The sequence below is a fragment of the Amblyomma mixtum genome, chromosome 7, assembly GCF_055824585.1.
Source record: "Amblyomma mixtum isolate Tamu chromosome 7, ASM5582458v1, whole genome shotgun sequence".
NCBI classification, from domain to species: Eukaryota; Metazoa; Arthropoda; class Arachnida; order Ixodida; family Ixodidae; genus Amblyomma; species Amblyomma mixtum.
The window spans coordinates 109,316,768-109,338,612 of record NC_143018.1 but is presented as its reverse complement, the minus strand read 5'-3'; the positions used below and the strand labels follow the sequence as shown (position 1 = coordinate 109,338,612).

General features: G+C 50.7%; 2 protein-coding genes across 2 annotated transcripts in view; one reads left to right on the top strand and one right to left on the bottom strand.

The window, feature by feature from the left end:
- The window catches only part of LOC149337173 (uncharacterized), a 168,560-nt gene that overhangs the window by 32,776 nt on the left and 113,939 nt on the right, over nucleotides 1-21,845 (top strand). The gene's annotated exons all lie outside the window — the stretch shown is intronic.
- LOC149337175 (uncharacterized) lies at nucleotides 4,360-6,991 on the bottom strand. Its single transcript, XM_089554838.1, has one exon. The coding sequence runs from the start codon at nucleotides 6,883-6,885 to the stop codon at nucleotides 4,810-4,812; it is 2,076 nt and encodes a 691-aa protein (XP_089410964.1). The 5' UTR covers nucleotides 6,886-6,991; the 3' UTR covers nucleotides 4,360-4,809.

The following is a 21,845-nucleotide window of genomic DNA, read 5'->3' as shown; positions in this document are numbered from 1 at the left end:
AAACAAACAGTTGCGAAAAGTGACTCGTAAAGGCGTCAGAGATCACAGTCGCACTGCTGCTCCTGGAACCGTCAGGCAGAATCACCTCTTCGACGCGAACCTGCCGCGCCTCGTCTGGTCTGCCTGCTCGCACCTGTCGTAGAACGGACCACGCTCGACCAATCAGTCAGCAGACATGGATCCATACGCGACGCGTCTAAACGTAAGGTGCCCCCGCCCATGTCCAGCACTGCTGACAGAGGTCGATGATCGCTAATGCGTGGGGTATTCGGGGGAAACGCGAGCACATCGCACGACACCGAACAGCACTCGAGTTCTCGCGGAAACAGGAACTTGTCTATACGGCTGGCTGACATGACCCGCTCCCAGGTGCCACCAAAACCATCGCCGAGTAGCTTAACCCACGCGTCAGTCAAACAAAACTGGATACAAATATCCCGCAGAGACCGGGCCCCGGCGTAGAGTCGCCCCTGGCCTGTACCGCAAACGTCTCGTACGGGATCCAAAACCCATTTAAAATCACCAACAAGAAAACAAGGATAAATGCGCGCCAGAGCGAAGGGAGCTGTTGACAAAAACGACGCCACCACCACGCGAAACAGAACAAGTTGACGAAAAAAAGGCTTCTACACTAAAACGGGACTTAAAATGGGAGACCTCGCGTGGGTAGCGGAAATTACATTCCTGTAGGAACAGGATGTCGACGAGCTGTGCACGCGCGAAGTGCATCACCTCTCTCTGCTTGTCCGGCAATCGAAATCCCTGAACATTCAGGGAGAGGAGATGCACTAACGCCATGATGTTAAGACAGGGCGCCGACGTAATTGCTACACGGTTAAGCGGCCCTGCCATGAGCGGAGCTTGGAACCGGTTTCTTAGCCTGGGGCGGGGCAGTGCCGTCTGAACTCTCCTCAGATTCCTGCCTCGCTTGCTTCCCCGCTAACTTTCCGGTGTCCATTGCGTCTGCCGCCTGCGCTCGTAAATCGAGCGGCTGGCTCACCGGATCATAGTCGCGCGCTCCTCCCGTCGCCGCCTCTGGAGCACAGGGTGCTGTCGGGGTGCTGGTGCTGGCGATACGAGGCCCCTCCTCCTCAGATGGTTGGCGGCGGGGGGCACGGCGAGGCAGGCTATGGTCGTTTGAAGTGGTGAGGGCCTGGTGCTGCGCGGGGGGCCGGCGCTGCCGCTGCATGGGGGCCGGCGCATCGCCTGCACGCCGCTTGGCATCCGGCCGTGTCGTGGCCAAACGCATCGCAGCGCGAGCACCTCGGCGTGCGGCACGTTGCGCCAACGTGGCCCTCCTGCCCGCAGCGGGTGCGCACCTTCTGAACGCCACGGTAATCGCACATGGCACGGCGGCCCAGCACGGAGACAAAGTTCGGCACGGGCTTGCGGATTTTCATGCGCACCAGGCACTGCCCGTTGCCGACGTGCCGCCGGCCCTTCAGGACTGGGTAGCTCACCTCGAGCACTTTCCCGTAGGGGCTGAGTGCCGAGGCGAGCGACGCGCCGCCTACGAAGAGCGGCAGCCGGAAAACGGTGACGTTGGCGACTGCTGGGCCCACGCAGGCGACCGGAACAGGGGTGCCGATGACTCGGAAGGCCCCCTCTGCGATGAGCTATTGAGCCGCCCCAGCCGAGGCTACGGCGACGCAAAACTTGAATCCCCCTTGGTGCTGGAGTAACTCCAGCCCCTTGGGGCCAACGACCGGCTCGATGCCGTCGACAATGTCGTCAACCGAGGCCTCGATTTTCACCTCAAAGGTGAAACAGTGTGCCTTCGGGGGAGGCGCGCGAAACGTCGGTCCCCCCGGGGGGGCCGGTGGTCGCCATGCAGTTGCCGGGCCGGGGACCGGGTTCAGCAGGCGGGACGCTGGTGGGAGGTGGGGGGCCGCGGGCAGCACCTCTACCGGGCTCCTGGGACGGCAGGGCAGCAGGCGTTCTCGGGCAGCCGGCCGGGAGCCGGGAGCCGGGCGCCGGGGTGACGATCCTGGACGACGCCTCCTGCTGGGTGCGGGGTTCAGGGATCCGAGACGCTCGATGCTGAGACGCCCGATGGTGAGACGCTGATGATTGTCGGACTACGCCCACCCCAGTCCTCCCAGGCAGATCCGAGAGACCAGGAACTCAAGGCCTTGCGTGACGAGGTAAGCCGCCTTTCCTCCCTCCTACGCACCGCCGCCCCCTCGATGCCCCCTCAACCCACACCCCCTGTCATTAACTCGACCTCATCATGCACAGACACTTCGAGCACCCCTCTCGCAAAGAAACAGCGCACCACAGACGCCACACCCCCTCCAGTGCCCCCGGAAATAGACGCTAATTAGCAGCACACGAAGCCAAATTTGACCACAAACTAAAAGAGCTAGACACCCGCCTCGAGGCCAGATTCAATCACCTTTGCCGCCACACTCATCGAAAAACGAGCAGCGCATCACCCACGCCCCACATACTTCTTCTCCATGAGACTGCACACCGGGCAACCCTCCCCTGCTGCACATCTACACACTCGGATCTCTACGCACCTACACACCCAGGGCGTCAACACTCATCCACCGCAGCCTCACCTACAAAACTCATCACATCACGTCTGAGACGCCCTGCGTGATCACAGAAGTTATACTTCACACACATTCACTTCCTTCTATATTTATGGCAAACATATACCACCCCCCGTCCTTGTCGATGGCCCCGCTAGAATCGCTTCTGCGAAAGCTACAGCATCTAGCAGGGAAACATCCCCTACTCATCGGTGGGGACTTCAACAGTCAGCATACTGACTGGGGATACACAACCACGACACATCGAGGTCGCAGGCTCTGGCTGCTCCTGCAGAACCTCCAACTCACTGTGCACAACACATTTCAGACGCCTATGCGGATCGGCAACAGTGTCAGCATGGACACCAGTCCGGACCTGACGCTTAGCCGCTGCATCCGCGGCGTTACCTGGAACAGAACGCAACATACACTGGGCAGTGATCATTACATTATACATATCACTGTCCCGTACAAACCACCCCGTCACGCAAATACAACACACAAAGTCATTAACTGGGATGCCTTTCACGCTGCACGCACCGCCCCCCCCCCCCCCCCCCCCCAGACATTCCCATCGCAGACATCGACGCATGGGTGCAGTCACTCAAGCGTGACGTTCACCACAACACCCGGCACATTGAAACTACAACCGAAACCCCTACCCTCGACACACGCCTAGCTCACCTCTAGGAGGCTTATCACAGCATCCTGGAACGCTAGAAAAGCAACAAACACAACAGAACGCTTAAAAAGCGGATGGCCGCGCTGCAGAAACAAATCCAACAGTACACTGAGGAGCTCTGCCGATCCAACTGGGGACAGATATGTGACGGCAACGCCGGAAACCTATCCAGCTAACGCACATGGCAACTCTTCCGACACCTCATTGACCCCACATGCTCCAAATCAGCAACACAGCACCATGTGTCACGCCTCACACATGAACACATTGAGGATCCTGACACCCTTCTAGACACACTTCAAACCATGTACACATCTCTAGGCGGCCCCACACCTCTACCCCACTACACAGGACAAGCAAATCCCACACTCGATACCGACATCACGCAGACGGAAGTCAGAGCAGCCCTCCTGATTCTTCGCGCCAACTCCGCACCTGGTGCAGACCAGATCACATACTCCATGCTCAGTAATCTGGATGACCAATCGATCACCCACATTACGAAATACTTCAACCAGTGCTGGAGAGAGGGTAACCTCCCGCTGTCGTGGCGCCACGCGAAGGTAATATTCACACCTAAACCCAACAAACCACTCATAATCCAAAACCTTCGCCCGATTTCGCTAACCTCATGCCTCGGGAAGCTCCTCGAGCATGTTGTATTAGCGAGACTCACAAGTCACATGGCGGACTACAATCTTTACCCGCATATAATGGTGGCATTTCGCTCGCTCTATCCGCACAGGACGCCATGCTGCAACTCACACACGACATTTTCGACCCGCTTCTTCCGGGTCACACCAAGTGTTAGAGATGACCGAAAATGGGAGGGGAGCGAGTAAGAACACTCCACGCACACACAATTCTTTTCAGCGCGGCGCCGTAAAAGTCCGGCTGGTACCCGTACAGCATCTCGAACGGTGTTTTCCCAGATGTCTTGTTGACGGAATTATTGATGACGCGCTCAGCCTTGCCAAGGTTTGCGTCCCAGTCGCGCTGGCTTGGGTCGTTCATTGAAGTCGTAATGACCGGCAGAATGGTTCTATTCACTCTCTCCACGAGGCCGTTTGCCTGAGGGTGGCGTGTCGAGTTGAGCACATGGTGTATGGATCGTGCAGTGCAAAATTCTTCTAAGGCGCGCGACGTGAAACAACTGCCTCTATCGGTAATAATAGTTCTTGGAAGGCCCCTTTCAAGGACGAACTCTTCCAGTGCACGGAGCACGTGCTTCGTTGAAGTGTCGCGTGTAGCGATGAGTCTCACGAATCTTGTGAGGTTGTCAATGAATACAAGTAGATACTGGTTGCGCTTCTTGCTTGGGACGAATGGCCCCATATGATCCATGTGTATTACCTCGAACGGTCGTTTACCTGGTGGGATCGGATGTAGAAGACCTGCTCGTCTGCCGGCAGGCGCTTTGTTGTAAATACACTGGAAACACTGAGAAATATGCTTCCGGACGTAATTCCTCATTCGCTGGAACCAAAAGCTCTCTTGAAGTTTGGAGACTGTCTTGTCGACTGCGAAATGTGCCATCAAATCATGAGACTGTACCACAAATGCCTTTCTCGCGCACTTGGGTAGTACGAACTAGAACACTGTTCTTCCGTCTTGTTCGAGTTCTCTCACTAGCCTGCCTTCTCTAAGGCTGTAGCCTTTTACTTTCGCCTTCTCTTCTTTGGTACGTGCGCTCCCAGGCTTCTCCAGAACGGTTATAAGTTCTCGCAGTTCTTCATCTCCTCTCTGAAGAACATTTACTTGATCGGCGAGGTCACATGTAATACACACTTCAAACCTGTCTTCAAGCAGGGAGTCCATTTTCAGGACGGCCGTGCATCCAAGCTCGCTCAAATTGTTGGCGAAACACTCCCGATACTCGTTTAGGAGGCAAAGAAGCTCACCCTTCTGCTCTGTGGTCACTGAGGGCCCCACCTCCACCTGTTGCTCTTCGAGTGGTTGGCGATCTGCTCTCACACAGAGAATCTCTGGCTCGTCCACTCGGCGATCAAGCTCTTCAGGTACACCAACAACATCGACCTCTGTTACGCGCCCGAATCGCTGTCCTTTTCTGATAACCACTTCTTGGTCTCCGCTCGTAAAAACCGGCACGTTGATTTCCCCGTCTTTTATTTCAAGAAGGATTTCGTTCCCAAAGGTACCAAGAAAAACCGGCCCGGGAAGGTCAGATGCCGTCGACAGTGGGATCCAGTTGATCGTGTTAGGGTGCAGGACACTTTTGTCAGTAGTCTGCACACGCAACTTCGACTCATTCACCGGCTCTAAATGGGAGAATGGGCATTCTTGCTGACGCCAAAAGCGGAGGCAACAACCAAGCCTTCCGTAAGCTATGTATGGCAGTTCTGTATAAGTTCTGCCCACGATTAAATCGAGTGACAAAGCATCGTCCGGGACAACAAAAATTGGAATGTTCTTGCCTGTGACGCCGTCAATTTGCAGGTCGGCGTAACACTTTCGAATCGCTCTTGCGGACGGGGTGCCTTGGCTGCCGAAACCGTAGAGCGCTGTGGAATCTTTTGTCAGCACTGCGCCGCAGCGTTCCGCCGCCGACGCGCGCAAGAGGCACCCTGAGCTCCCGTTATCAATCATGCCGAGGAGTGTCATGGTCCCATTCCATGTCACTTGCTTGAGTAGCGCTCCCGGAACGACTTTCTCCTCTTCGGAGTCAGTAACTGTATTGGTCTCGTTACTTTTAGCTTTTTCAGAACAGTGACGCTGAGTGTGCCCGCTTTTTCCGCAACTTAAACATCGCATCTCGCGCCTTTCGTCCGGACAGTCGCGGGAGATGTGCCCGAATCGGCCGCAGTTGTAGCACTTCATCTCGCCTTTTTCGTTCGTCAGAGGCGGTCTCCAGTCCTTGCTCGGTCGCTCGTAGGTGCTCTTCCGCGCAGGAAGTCGTGTTGGGCTACTCGTGGTGGCCGCGCTGAAAGGCCTCTTCTCGTGCGTACTGCCGAATCGCTGCTCCTGCTCACGGTCAATGCGCTCAAATTCCATGATGTCGGGGAGGATATTGTCGTCGTCTTCGTAGGTGCGTCCTAGTAGCATCGTACACAGCTGTCTTGAACGTAAGCCAGTCAACACTTGCACACGAGTGTCGCAGAAGTCGAGATTTGCCTCCCGACAGAGGCGAACCTTCGAGGGGAAGTATGCCGTCGTGCTCTCGTTGCGCTGCTGCACGCGCTCCTGCATCTGTCTCCACCTTTCTGCCGCTCGGGTCTGGCCACAGAAGGTGCGGCGGAAGTGGTATGAGAAACTTTCCCAAGACGTGGACACCTCGACTCGCGAACGCAGCCAGTCCTTGGCAGGTCCAACGAGGTGGCATTTAGCCGTTTCTAACCGTAACTCTTCTGGCCAGCGGTGTAAGGTCGCCGTCATTTGGGTGTTTTCGAGCCACTCCTTAGCCGATGCAGCGTCTCCACCTCCATCGAAGTCAGCGATGTTCTTACTCAGGTCAGGCATCACATGATAGCTGGGTGTTGCCGCGCTCGGAGTTCCTGATGGATGGACGAGTCGCTCCAATAGGCTTGTCAGAAGCCGGTCCTTTTCACGCATTGCGCTTAGCAGCTCCGTCACAGTAACGCTCTCGCTCGCCCTAGCGCCATCCTGGGCGTCGCTGGTGTCCGCTCCTTCTCCAGGTGTATCGCTCATGATTCGCTCTGCGCACACGCCCAAGTCACTGAATTCGCACTCGCAGTCTTCTCCGGTTCTTGTTGGCTTTGATATCCCACTTCTGATTTGTTAGAGATGACCGAAAATGGGAGGGGAGCGAGTAAGAACACTCCACGCACACACAATTTTTTTGGGTAATAAAAACGGATATATTGTGGTTACAATTCAAGTTCGCGCACTTCAAAAGGGTTCGCACTGTCTTACTCGCACGTCCGCTCAGATCGCTCGCGCACCACACACTCTCGCTGCGCTTCTTGCCGCCGACGCTGATGAGTCGACGCGCCGCACTCGCGAAAACACAAAACATCACAAACACAAACGGCGTCCTGACGGCGCCGGGAAGAATGGAAGAGGATAGGCAAGCGATGCGGTATGCATTCCGGACCGACGAACGCACCGAGCCACATTCACGTGAGCGCCACTCGAGTCAGGCGATGCGGTATGCACTCTGGACCGACCGGCGCACCGAGCCACATTCACGTGAGCTCCACTTGAGTCGAGGACACGACTGGCGCAGTCTCGACGGGAGTAGGCGCCGATGAGAAATTGCGTCGTACGATCGCTTACACAAGGAAGTCTTAGCTTTGGATCTCTCCAAAGCTTTTGACCGAATTGTAGATCAGGTGATCATGACTAGTCTATCCCTATTGAATATGGGTGCGTGCACATATGCCTACATTCAAGCACTCCTCACTGACCGCACGGCTGAGATACTCTTCGGCCCTTTGTCTTCCCCCTCCTACACGTTTCAGATTATCGGCACCCCTCAAGAGTCCGTCCTTTCCTCCTTTCTCTTTAACATTACCCTCATCCCCCTCGCTCGAGAATTGGCAACTATTCCCGACCCGAAGCACATTCTTTATGCCGACGATATCGCCCTGTGGACCACCCACGGCAGTGACGGAGACATAGAGAACACCTTACAGGAAGCCCTTACCCAAAATTACGCACGGACCATCGGACTGTCTTGCTCCCCAGAGAAGTCCGAACTGCTCTTCATCCGGCCTAAGAACCACCGCTGTCCCCGCTCCCCCATTGCCATTGAATTGAATGGTGACCTGGTACCTGAGGTTGGCACCCTACGTGTATTGGGCCTGCACATCCAGAACGTTGGCAAAAACACCACCACCCTCAAGAAACTCAAGCAGGTTGTAGGCGCGATATCGCACCTCATCCGCTGGGTTTCGGGACATCATAGAGGCATAAAGGAGCGCGACCTATGTCGCCTCATTCATGTCTTTGTCCTCAGCCGCGTGCTGTACACTACCCCATACTTACAACTGTCCAAACATGACATAAACGCTTTGGATGCTTTGATTTGCAAGGCATTCAAAGTAGCACTTCATCTTCCCCTCAACACACCCACAGACAGATTACTAGGCCTGGGCCTCCACAACACGATCGGGGAACTGGTGGAGGCCCACCGACAAGCCCAATACATCAGCCTCACACAAACTTCCACAGGTCGGTATATCCTGGACTCCCTCGGAATTAGAATACCGGCCAACAACCCAACACTCCTTGTCATCCCACGACCCCTTCACCTGGAGCTTGTCATCAGGCCACTCCCGAGGAATATGCACCCGTGCCACCATTAGCAGCACCGCAGAGCCCATGCGAAGGCACTCCATCGAGCGTACGGCTCCGAGCCGGACACAGTATGGGTGGACGCTGCCTGCACGGGTGATGAAGCGACAGCAGCTGTGGTGGACTCCTCTTCATCCACCCTCCTCACCCTACCTCTCCCTCCAGACACGTCCCCAGAGGCTGCAGATGAAGCGGCCATTGCACTTGCTATCACTCGCACGGAAGCCCGGTATAATTTAAGTTACTCTAAAACTGCGATTCTAAATTTTGCTCGAGGCCGAGTTCATGTCCCTGCTTTTTTTACCAATCCAATTCAAAGTTTATTTTATTTTACAAATGTGCATACAGTCTTTAGGATGAGCCACAGGCCAAAAGCTAAAGAAAATAGCTTGAAAATGCTTGTGGCTCATCTAAGAGCCATTACAAAATAATAAAATAAACACATGCATACAACGGTGGCAGATCGCATACGAGCACACTGTAGAAAGAATTTATAATATTTACGATTGAACTGATGGGTACACATAGATGTAGTTTGAAACCAGAACAAAAACAATTAAAACTGAACAAATGTATTTGAAAGTTATACACTGCTGGGTTGATTACAAAGGGGAAAAGGACACCGATACATACACAAACTACAATATATGAAAAGAAGTTATGGAATATTATTTACAAAGTACACTTTTAAATCATGTGGTCGGAGGTTATACATGCTCAGCTGGTTAGATTCGTAGCTGTTTAGAACATTAGGTATAAGGAAGTTAAGTGCTTGTTTACCATAGTTAGTTCTAGCTCGTGGAAGTGTCCATTTTGCAGTTGATCGGGTTTGAACATACTTTTCTATGGGCTTTAACAATGCGATATTAAGCAAAAAATTATATATTGATGGTGAAGAAAATTTGAGATGGTATAATAGGCGGTACTCAAGAAAAACATTGACACGAATTACTTCATACTTAGTAAACAATTCAGCCGTATGGGCAGTAAAACTGGCACCTGCGATAATCCTGATAGCTTTCTTTTGGAGAATTAGAATTTTCTGTAGATTTGTTTTGGATGTGGTAGCCCAAACTATGTGGCAATAGTTAATGTGTGATTGGAAGAGGGCATGATAAATCATTCGTTTTATACAGGGAGGAAATTCAGTGCGGTACCGAGCAAGAAAACCAACGGAAGGAGCTAATTTCTTGCGAAGATGTGTTGCGTGTGCGGTCCAGCTCATACAGGCGTCAAAAATTACACCGAGTGATTTGAAGGTGTCCACGATTTCTATTTTATGATTCCCAAGTTGAAGATCATCGTTTAAGTTAATTTTCACGTTTTTAGGCCTGAAGAAAACAGCTTTAGATTTATTGGTATTAATAGACAACCCATTTTGAACGGACCACGCATGCAAAGTTTTAAGAACAGCATTACCGCGATTTAATAACTGATCTGTTGAGGAGCCCGTTAAGAAAATACTGGTGTCATCTGCGTACAGAATGAATTTAACGTTACTGTCAATGTTTACGAGATCATTTATGTATACGTTAAAGAGAAAAGGACCTAAAAGGCTGCCCTGAGGCACGCCACAGTTTATAGCCTGAAGAGTGGATCCATGTCCATCACAGAAAACAGCCTGTTTTCGATCAGTGAGGTATGACCGTAGAAGATGGAGACACATTCCTCGAACCCCATACATTTCTAGTTTAGCAAGCAAAATAGTGTGGTTAAGAAAGTCAAAAGCCTTACTGAAATCAACAAAGATACCGAGAGTTAGACATTTACGTTCAAAATTTTGCAAGATAAATTCTTTTTGTGAGAGGAGAGCAGATTCGGTAGAGCGTCCTTTTCGAAACCCGAACTGTGAATCTGTTAGCAAGCTGTGTTTAGTAAAAAAGCTATCCATTCTTTTTAGAATAATCTTCTCATATACCTTCGAAAAAACCGGAAGTACGGAAATCGGGCGGTAATTGGTTAATACGGCTTTATTACCTACTTTAAAGATAACTGTTACTTTGGCATTTTTCATTTCATTAGGGAAAATAGAGCATGAAAGGGACTTATTAAAAATGAAAGCTAGATACGGGGCTATTAGGTCTGCAACAAACTTCAGCGGTTTTATTTGCAGCCCATCATAATCCACACAGCGTGTTGATTTCAGATTCATTAATACTGAGAACACTTCTTCCGAATCCGTTTGATAAAAGACTAGTGATTCATTAGGCATATTGCTAATTGTACTAGTGGCAGGTTTTACATCTCCGGTTGGCTTAAAGGCAGTAAAAAAACAGTTAAATTTCTCTGCAAGAGAGGCCCCGGATAAAAGCTCATTTTCGACAAATAGTTCACCTAGTGTTTTGTTATGTTTTTTGTGGACAAAAGCTTCATTCAAAACTTTCCATAGCTGTCGGGGATTGTGCTTGTTATTACTAACTAAGCGCTGCTGGTAAGCTTGCTTAGCGCTCCTTAGCTCACTTGTTAGATTATTACGATATTTTTTGAATGAAACTAAATAAGCAGGATCCTTAGTGAGCATAAAACGCTTGAAAAGCTTACTTTTGCGGTTCATCATTTTCATGTGAAGGGGGTTACCCATGGTTTTCGGATCTTAGAGTTTTTAGTTTTTGTCTTCCATGGAAAGCAGCGTGTGTAGTGTACTTTTAATTTATTAACAAAGTGCTTATAGCAATCGTCCGGCTGAGAGTAATTGAAAATCGAGCTCCAGTCTTCAGAAAGTATTGACAGCCTAAAACGGTTAAGGGATTCTTCATTAATGCACTGGTAAGTAAAGACGTTATGTTCACAATTGACAGCAGGTGTTTGGGCAACAACAGAAGCAAATACAGCGCAGTGATCACTAATATCCGAAACTATAGTTCCAGCACAATTGACATACGAAGCGATGTCAACAATCAAAAGATCAAGTGTTCTCGAAGAAGTAGCTGTAAATCTGGTAGGTGTGGTTATTAAATTCAAAAATCCATTGGACCAGACAGCTTCTAAAAAGGCACTGCTGTTACGACTATTATCTTCAATGTTAAGATTAAAGTCGCCACCAATAAGCGTAGATCTTTCCCGAGAGCAAAAGTCAAGAAAGGCATCAAAAAACTCAATAAAGGTATCAGTGCAACCTGACGGGGGCCTATATACCACTGAGACAATACTGTCAGCAATTTTGACTGTAAGTATCTCAAAATCATCCTTCATAAGAGAAAACTCGGGTAGTAGGTCTGCTTTAAGACCGCTTTTGACGTAAATGGCTACACCGCCACCACGCGTGCTTCGGTTCAAATAGAAAAGAGAATAATCAGGAAGGTTTATAAAATAAATTTCATGCACCGCCCACGTTTCTGTGAACAACAGCACATCAAAGCTATGTTGAAGGTGTGCTAAGAGATAGGGCAAGTGGTCGGCCTTGTTTCTTATCGAGCGAATATTTAGGTGTAAAGCTGAAAAGCTGTTTTCTATTGCTAAGGTGCTCTTAACTTCGTGCGGTAGGAGAAGCTCGTGGTACTGCATAATGTGTAAAAAGCTTAAGACAGCTGAGCGAGGTCCGCTTCAGATCGGACAACCACGACTGAATCACCTTGCTTCTTTCTGATAAGGATCCTGCCGTTTGCGTGCCAAACAAACGCATAACCATAACCATGCTTGACATACTGGACTCGCCCGATGCACTCCCGCCTCGCCAAGTGGAGCCGATATGGGTGCCTGCGCACTCCGGGAATCCCGAAAACGAGGCCGCCAACCTTTTAGCCCTAGGTTCTTTAAACCGGGCTCAGGTGGCTTCGGATCGGGGATTCACGAAGAAGCGCATGCACACATTCAGTGAGCTGACTCAGGCATACAGGGCCTCATGCCAGCTCTACCCACGGCCCACCCCTCCCTATATTACAAACACGTAACACTCTGGCGCAGACTACAGACACCCACTCTCCCCTCTGCCCTTAACCTAACCCACTATCATCCATCCTTGCGCCCTATGCCCAGAACCCTTAGCCTGTTCCCTCCACCTCATTCCACTCTGCCCGGCGGACCCTCCCCTGCGGGACCTAGAGAACCTCAAGACCTGGGAGACCCTGCTGCGCTCGGAGCACCTGGCCGTCATACCATCGCCACCGGCCGTGCTGCCAGTGTTATGGACCTTAGGAACATCAACACTTGAGTGCAGTGGGGTCGTGCGGGAACCGTGGGGCGAGCCCCGAATTCCTGTTGAAATAAAGTTATTCTCTCTCTTATAAATATACCATGGACAGTACCATGGGTTATGGAAAGGCTTCAATTCTTTGAAGAGGAGTTTATTGGACTCATTATTCATTCAAAGGGACCGTAGTCCCTCACAAAGACAAAAACAACAACGCAGCGACTGGTGTCGCTCGATACAAACAAGCTATGAAACAAGTCGCCGTTCACACATAGGAGGCTACCACCGCATTGCACTGGTTATGAAGCAATCAGCCTCTCAAATGCGCTTTGAATAAGGCCGTACAAGACACTACAATATTCACAAGGTGGCTGATTGAAGGTTACACAGTTATATTCCCCCATTTATTGGCATGCGCATTCTGCCTGAAGAGTTGCTTTGATTTATGCAAATTCCTCAAACGCTTAATACAAAGCCTTGAAAAGTATGCACCACCGCCGAGAAAGACCGAAATTTAGATTTATTATTCCTTGGTGCAACTGCAAACCGTCGGTGGAAGCATTGCATAGGAGAGGAAAGGCACACAATTCTCTCACAGGGCGCTTCCTGATCCGCGTGTGCACATTGGCTTCCAGGCGATCTTTATCGCCATAATGACTCAGCGCTTAGTGCGTTCGGTTACTGAGCCAGAGTACCCGTGTTCGAACCCGGCCGCGGCGGCCGCGTTTGGATGAAGGCGATACTTAAAATGCGCTCGTGTGCTGTGCAATGTCAATGCATATTAAAGATCCCCATGGATGGTTGGAAAACTTTATTAAACAAGCGAGGTTAAACCGCTCAAGGTCTCAGGACCACCGCACAGCCCTCACATTACGCGCATGTGTCCAGGCCACACAGGGCCATGGCACTGGCACCCCGGTTGCCACAGCAAAGTTGCGTGTACGGGTCCTGCGACGCAAGGAGGGCCTCCCATTCCTCCCTTGTCCCGATGGCGGGTTGTCCCTGCAGGGGAGGATCGGCAGGGCAGCCGAAGAGGATGTGGTCCAGGGTGGCGCGCGCTTCTCCGCAGAGAGTGCACTCTGGGGAAACGGGCCGGAAGTAGGATAGAAGCTGAGGGGTAGGAAGGGTTCGGGTCTGTAGTCGCCTCCAGAGGATTTGTGGGGAGTGGGATAGGCGAAGGTGGGGAGGGGGGTAGAGTCGACGGGCAAGGCGTGCTTGTTGGGTGAGTTCTGAGAACGTGTGTGACCGCTCCCTCGAGGAATCCCGGCTGGGGTCGCATTTGCGCGCCAAATAAGTCCTCGGGCTATGTTATCGGCGGACCCATTTCCGGGATTGCCTGATTGAGCCAGCACCCACACGAGTTCGATACGCCTATTAGAATTTAGGGTGCATATTCTCAATATCTGCCACGCGGGGTGATGGACGTGTCCGCAGGCGAACTTAAAGGGGTGGAGACAACAAATTTTGAGGCTATAAAAAGCCTGCTATGGGATTCCTCTGTACGCAAGGGCACTCACAGCCAGGTGTTGTACACTGATTGTAAAACATTTTATTCGCCGGAAAGAGCTTGGTAAGAGGTCGCGTTAAGTGGTCGGGAGTAAGCAGCCCTCGACGACTTTGTCAGCCCACTCCACCGCCAAAACTTGCGTTCTGGGGTTATAACTAGCCAGCACGGTCTCTCACCGCTCGAGAGAAGGAGCGGTAACTAGATCACCCGGAGGTGGCTCTATCTTGCAGTCCCACAGGATGTGATCGTAGGTGGCTCGTTGGCCACAGTGTTTACAGTTTGGGTTGTAAAGATCTGGATAAATGTGCGCGAGGAGTGATGGGGTGCGTATCGATCTCGCCTGTAGACGACGCCACGTAACGTCTTGTTCTTTAGTGAGGCTTTTTTCCGGAGGGGTGGGGGAATTCTCCTCTCTAGTTTAAAATGATTGGTGAGATCATGATATGTGATCATGGAGTCCTTCGTGAAATTCAGGGAGCCAGACTCATCCACTGCCCGGTCGACGAAACTTCGGGCTTTATTGTGGGCTGCCTCGATCCCCGGATTCCTCGAATGGGCTGGGACCCATATCAATTCGGAATAATTTGGTGAGAATTTGGTTGCGTTAAGGATTCTAAGGGAGGTGTTTTGTAATTCGTCCTTTTGCGAAATTATTGATACCCGTTTTGGAATCGCTGTGGATGATGCTCTCTTGGGTATGCGCTAGGGCGAGGGCCATAGCCGCCTCTTCTGCCGTTTCAGAGGATTTCGTTTTGATTGTTGCCGAGGCGATGTGGTCACCATGCTCGTTCACAGCCACAATTGCAAAGGCATTGGTATGTTTGTATTCTGCCGCATCTACATAAAGTGTTCCAGCGCACTGTCCGTATTTATTATGTAAGGCTTTGGTTCGTGCTTGTCTTCTACCCTCATGGTGTATAGGGTGCATGTTTTTGGGGAGTGGTTTGATTAGTAGGGCCGTCCTATAGTCGCGGGGTAAGTCTACATTAGCATCTTTATTCGTAGGTTGAAAGTCAATTCCGAGCCTGGTAAGAATACTCCTGCCAGTTCTGGAACTGGTTAATCTCGCTGTTTGAGCCATTAAATGGACTTCTTTCAGTTCATTGTAGGTGTTATGAATTCCTAACCTCATAAGCCTTTCGGTTGAGGCATTTAGTGGGAGTCCTAACGCAGCCTTATAGGCCTGCCGCATCATGCTATCCAATTTGTCCTTTTCTGCTTTCGCAAATTTGAGATAAGGTGTGGCATAAAGTATCCTGTTTAGCGCAAAGGCCTGCACTGGTCGGCATAAATCTCTTTCCCTCACCCCTGCTCTGCGATTAGCTATGCGGCGGATTAATCGCGCCGTCGCTTCTACCGTGCGTTTTAGCTTAGTGAGTGTGTCAGTATTCTTTCCATTTGTTTGTAAATACAACCCCAGTATTCTCATGGTTTGTACCTCTTTGACAGATCGTCCATTAACATAGACGTTTATTTGCGGGTGGGAAGTCGTGGTACGCCTACCTCTTTGTTTACGACGGATCACGAAGCGTTCAGATTTTTGCTCAGAACAAGTGAGGCCGGATTCCCATGCGCATGCCTCAATGATGTCCACTGCTGCTTGGAGTGTGTCTTCTATGTAGCCTTCGCATCCTTTGGTTACCCAAAGTGTGATGTCATCTGCATAGAACGTGTGATGTAGGTCTGGTATTTGTGCCAGTTTGGGGGGAATTTTGATGAGGGAGAGGTTAAAAAGGAAAGGGGACAGGACGGAGCCCTGTGGCGTTCCTTTACTTCCTAGTGTGATTGGGGCAGACTCTATTGTTCCGACCGTTATCACTGCTGTTCTGTTAGTGAGGAAGGATCGCATGTAGTTGTACGTCCTTTCTCCGGGGTTGATTTCTGACAAGTTTGTCAAAATGGCTTTGTGGGTGACGTTGTCGAAAGCTTTAACAAGGTCTAAACCCAATATTGCTTTCGTTCCTGTTCCCTCGTCAGCTTCAATTATGTCCTTGTTAAGCTGCAAGAGTATGTCCTGGGTAGATAGTTGGGCCCTGAATCCTAACATTGTTTCAGGTAGGAGGTTCATGTCCTCCGCATAGTTTTGGAGCCTGTTGAGGATGACATGCCCCATGAGTTTGCCTAGGCATGATGTTAATAAAATTGGGCATAGATTCTCAGTGCTGAGTTTCTTACCCGCTTTAGGAATAAAAGTGATTTTCGCGTATTTCCACTCTTGTGGTATGTTGCCTGCATGCCAGTATTTTTTCATAAGGTCTGTAACCGCCGCGATCCACGTTGCGTCTAAGTTCCTGAGAGTCTTATTTGTTACTTTGTCTGGTCCTGCCGCAGATGTTGTCCGCAGTTTTCCAATTGCGTACCAGACCCCTGTGTCTGTGACGTCTGCGTCTAAATTTGGATTAAGAGTCCCCCGGTAGTCTGGTTGTGTGGTGCCATCATCCGTGTTTAGATAACTTTCTGCTAGCTCTTTGATTAGGTCTTCAGTTGTACCCTCATATTTATGTACGAGTCTGTACAGTTGACTCTGTTGCACGGGACGTGTTTGTTCTGGGTCGAGCAGGTGCTGAGAAGATGCCATATCTTCTTATTTCCTAGCTGTCCGTTGACGCTTTCACATATTTGGTTCCATTGTTGTGTTTGGTGTTGTACACAACAAACGTTTAAAAAATATTTGAATTCGGTTCCAAAGATTACCTAAATGCTCAATCTCACGATCTAGACCCATCGCTAGCGCGATCAACGCTGACGTCACTACGCTGGTAGAGTAAACAACGTTTTAGTGACGTCGTACCAAAATACAGTGACGAACGATGAGCAGGGCGCAGCCATAGCCGCCGCCATGAGGCACGAGTGACGAGCCACGTGAGCGCAGTTGACGCACCAGCGAGCCGCATTTGCTGCGAACCGCCACTCGCTCGGTTAGTTTTCGTCAACGTATTGCCGAACTCATGCTTACTGGCATTTTGCAAAGTGCTTCGCATCCTCATGCGAACCCGCGAAGGCGATATTAGCGTGCGATCGTGCGATCAAAAAGAAAAAAAGTCGATGTCCTCATTGAAATTTGATTCTTCAAAATCCGAGCTGCTGGGACTAGCCATGCCGTTGTTTGTTTCCATGCGTTGGTCAGCACGTGTGTGAAAAAGCAGACGATGCAGCAGTAGGTGCTTCACAACTTTGTGGGCCCACGTGACCAGGCAAAGTAGTTGAGCATCCTAGATAGTGACGTCACTCTCCACCTCTGCGTTCAGGAACCGAAACCGAAGATCGTTCCCTAAAAATACGATATTAAATTATTTACTGTGAATATATGAATCTTCGAGTGTGTATCATGCTTTCTGCAGCAATGAGAAATGTTTGAAATATAACGCGAAACCACAAATTTGGTGTTTCACCCCTTTAAGAATGGCTGTTTTGGAATCGCTAACTATATAAGCCGCATCCGTGGTAAAGGGGGGGGGTATATGAAGTGGGTGAGGGGGGGGGGGGGGGCTGCTGGATGGTAAGCCACAGCTACTGAATGGTCTCGGCCACACGTGGCGTCGACCCAGTGCACATCCTCTGAAGTGCGATATTATCTATGGAGCGCTTTAACTCGCGCGACTCGGCGGGATTGATGGTACTCAAGGTGGTAATTCTAAGGAAGAGGTTTGAGGATAAGCGCGGCGTGCCTGGCGCGAGGGAGAGTAAATCTGTAGCGTGTGCGGGTATGCGAATTCCCAGAGAATTCAGTATATATCCAAAGATACCGAAATTATTCAGGCGCCCTCCTTTAAGGCACCAACTTCTTCCTTTATTTCACTCTCACCTTTCTCCCTTCTCTTATACGTGGTTCGAGTGTCCACCGAGATGAGACAGTTACCGCTCCTTCTCCTGAAATTGTTTTGTTGTCTAATGGCGCGTACCCACTTTGGGGGATTGGCCAAGACTGGCGGCGACTGACAGGTGCTCAAAATGTTAAAAAATGAAAAACAAACTATGACTGCGATAATGATAACAATAATAATAGTAAGGAAATAAATAAAAAGAATTCAGATTTGTTAATTGAAATAAACTAAATAAATACTGTGGAATCGGTGACTGAAAGAGGGAACGGGGCTAAACGTGCAATGTTCGTTGCAGATAAATTTTGAACATGAGACAGTGCTTAGGACGGCAGCCGTTTAGTGACTGAAAGGAAATCAATCATGAATCCCTCACTTCTTTGCCCAGCTAGCAAATGCTATCATTGGTAGGATGTGGAGGGAAGGTCAAACGTTCAGGGCGTAGGGCGCAAGCAGGAGTGGGGAAGGAGGGCTGATAGTGGGCTCGGGTAAGGGGTGATGGGAGAGTGTGTGTCTGTAGTCTACGCCAGAGTGTTGCTTGCTTGTTATCTAGGGAGGAATGGGGCGGTGGGTAGAGCTGGCGTGAGGCTCTGTAGGCCTGCGTCAGCTCGCTGAATTAGTGCATGCGCTCCTTCGTGAATCCCCGATCCGAGGCCACCTGAGCCCGGTTTAAAGAACCTCGGGCTAAAAGGTTGGCGGCCTCGTTTCCGGGATTCCCGGAGTGCGCGGGCACCCATATCAGCTCCACTTGGCGGGGCGGGGGTGCATCGGGCGAGTCCAGTATGCCAAAAGCAGGGACATGGACTCGGCCTCGAGCAAAATTTAAAATCGCAGTTTTAGAATCACTTAAAATATACCGGGCTTCCGTGCGAATGATAGCAAGTGCAATGGCGGCTTCCTCTGCAGCCTCTGGGGAGGTGTCTGGAGGGAGAGGTAGTGTGAGGAGGGCGGATAAAGAGGAGTCCACCGCAGCTGCTGTCGCTTCATCACCCGTGCAGGCAGCGTCCACCCATACGGCGTCCGGCTCGGGGCCGTACGCTCGATGGAGTGCCTTCGCACAGGCTCTGCGGCGCTGCTCACGGTGGGACGGGTGCATATTCCTCGGGAGCGGCCTGATGACAAGCTCCCGGTGAAGGGGTCGTGGGATGGCGAGGAGGGTTGGGACGTTGGCCGGTATTTTGATTCCTAGAGAGTACTCAGTGCAGAGTTTTATAGGTTTTTCTTTCCCTGAAATCCCTAGATGGAGGTCGGGCTTGCCGGGGAAAGCGTGTCCTGAAAAGTTCACTGAGGCACTCATCACACACTCTCTCCTTAGGGAACACGCCCCCGTCATGTGTTGAGATTGAGAGAAGGGTGCCATCTACATCGCGTCTGGAAGGTCCGCGAGTGACGTTCCCACACCTTTTGAAGATGGTCTCACGTGCTCCTCATCAGTGCAAGGGCCAGGCTACGCACAAGGCCATGCGGGGTAGTGAAAACGCTCGCCATCAATGTCTCCTTTGAGGACGGATGCTGCTGTCAAACTTGACAGGACCAGCTGACCCCTGGGTCCTCTCGGGAAGGTCAAGTACTGCTGACCTTGCCAGCTATCTTCCTGCGCTGGATACTTGCAGGGGAGGATTACTGTTGCCACTTCCGTGGCTAATCCGGGAGTTGACCTCGCGTCCCCTTTAGTGACTCATCGGCAGTCTGCTGCAGCCGCGCCAGTTTTTCCACACGGTGAAGGCGAAGCGTAACAGGGGCTAACTCAGGGTAGTTACTCCACACAAGGCCTAGCCACCAGAAAAAAAAAGAAGAACCAAGAAGAGAGCAGGAGACAGCAGCGTTGTAAGAAAAGATAAAAAACTGAAAGATAGGGGGGAGGATAGAAAAAAAATTTCTGTGGCTTACGTCAGCTAGGCCAGGATATACATAACAAAAGGTATTATAGGCGCCGCCGCGCATAACATGCTCAGCGCCTTGCCATGTTACGGCGCATGGTTATGGCAAGAAATGCGCCGCTGACTAGCCTAGTGTAGCTTTTGCTACAAAAGCGACGACTGCCAATTCCCCCCCCCCCACCCCCCACCCCCCCAAAGTGGTGTGTTGCCTCCACCGAGGGGCCTTAAAGGTACAAGCACTAGGCATTGGCTCAACCACCAGGATCCCCTTTTCCCTGGACACGGCACTGCCATGCAAGGCTAAGGGCGGGTGATCGCGGTCTGTGGTGTCGCACAGTACACACAAACATCTCTTTTATGAGATGCCCCCTGCGGGGAAAACCAAGTGCAGTTCCTCTGGCCACTCAAGTGCCTCCTGCGACCGCAAAGAGTGAGTGCATACATTACATTTACTTGAGCTGCCATTAATAAAACCTGCCAACCTTTTTTTAGTGAACTGTGTGAAGTGCTAAAACGTGAGCACCACATTACACCCACGTTTCTCCTAGCTCCAGGAAAAACCGTGCATAGTGAAAATCCAAGGTACGACTGCCCAAGCTCCACTGCACAGAGGTCTCAAAAAACAGCATTTTCAACATGAAACGTTATTTACTTTAGCACACCCTCTGATAAAGAGGGCAGTTTTCTTCAAGAGGCATGACCCTCAGAAGAGTCCTGGGAAGGTATGCAACCCATGAGACACTGCAGGGACACCTTACGGTTATAGTAAGATTGGGGAGACTCCGTCAGCTTGTTGATTTCGAGATGGCGGCTATCAACACATCCTATTGTGTTTTAAGGCCCCTTACCGGCGCTTTTCATCAGGAAGTCAGCTTTGTTGTGCTCTGGCTCCTGTCTGTCTGCCCAGGCAATCGCTTCCACACTCACGCTGTTAAGGAAATCCAACATTCGCTCAGTGCAAGTGTGCACAGATGAGACAGCTATAAAGAAGCGGTTGGCCAGTGCATACGCGCCACACTGCCCACCAAGCAGCTCAAAACAACCAAGCACGTCAATACTCGGACATACCCCTGCTACATCTGGGAAGAATAATGACATCCTGTATCAGATGACAAGTTTGTCAAAGGTTTCGCACGATAGGTGAAAAAGCCTTTTAAATTCAAAATCAAAGTACTTGGTGACCACATCTTCACAATAGCTTGGAATTATTTTGTGCTGCAACTTCGGTAGCTTCAGTGATAGAAATGTAAAAACATCGTCAAATTCTCCACCCTCGCTGTCCAAGCCCGTCCAACTCAATGGCCATCTGAATGCTGGCTGCAGACGCGTTGTGATCCTTAGCTGCTTTCACCACTGATTGCCACCTCACCGATTAAGTCAAAGCATTTTATTCAGGCAAGTACAGATTCCAAGGAGGCAGACATAAAGGCTTCGATCAGAATTACAGACAGTCAGGCACCGCTGGTACTAACAAGTGAATGGAGAACAGGGAGAAGACAAGCAGTAGGCCTGCACTGCCTGCACTACAGAATTCGTTTCAGTTTGGTGCCTGTGTCGTGCTGCGCATTAGTGCGGAACTTCTGAACCGTCATTAACTGCTTGCACATCATGGAGAGCGAATCAAATGGACCTAAGGCTAGTGCCGCTGCCGGATCATCTCTATAGCATCCATACTGGATTTCCAGAGGCGCCCCAGATAGATCTTTCCATCGAGCGAGGGAGATGTCGAAAAGCCTTCTGTCTAGACTGTTGCAGACCGGTTCTGCAGCTACTTCCACCAGCTAGCGCCTGATGGACACAACAGTTCAGCAAAAAATCTGCCGACGATCAGGGAGCCTTCAATGGAAAGTCCTAGAGCTCGTGAAAGTTGCAAACATTCCAAGCATAGGATCATTCGCCGTTGAGACAGCTGGATCGCGTGTACGCTACGCCAACAACTACCGACAGACTAAGTGACCGCGACAAAGCTGCTGAGCAGGACACACACCATGCACACCTCGAATGAAGGCATCTAA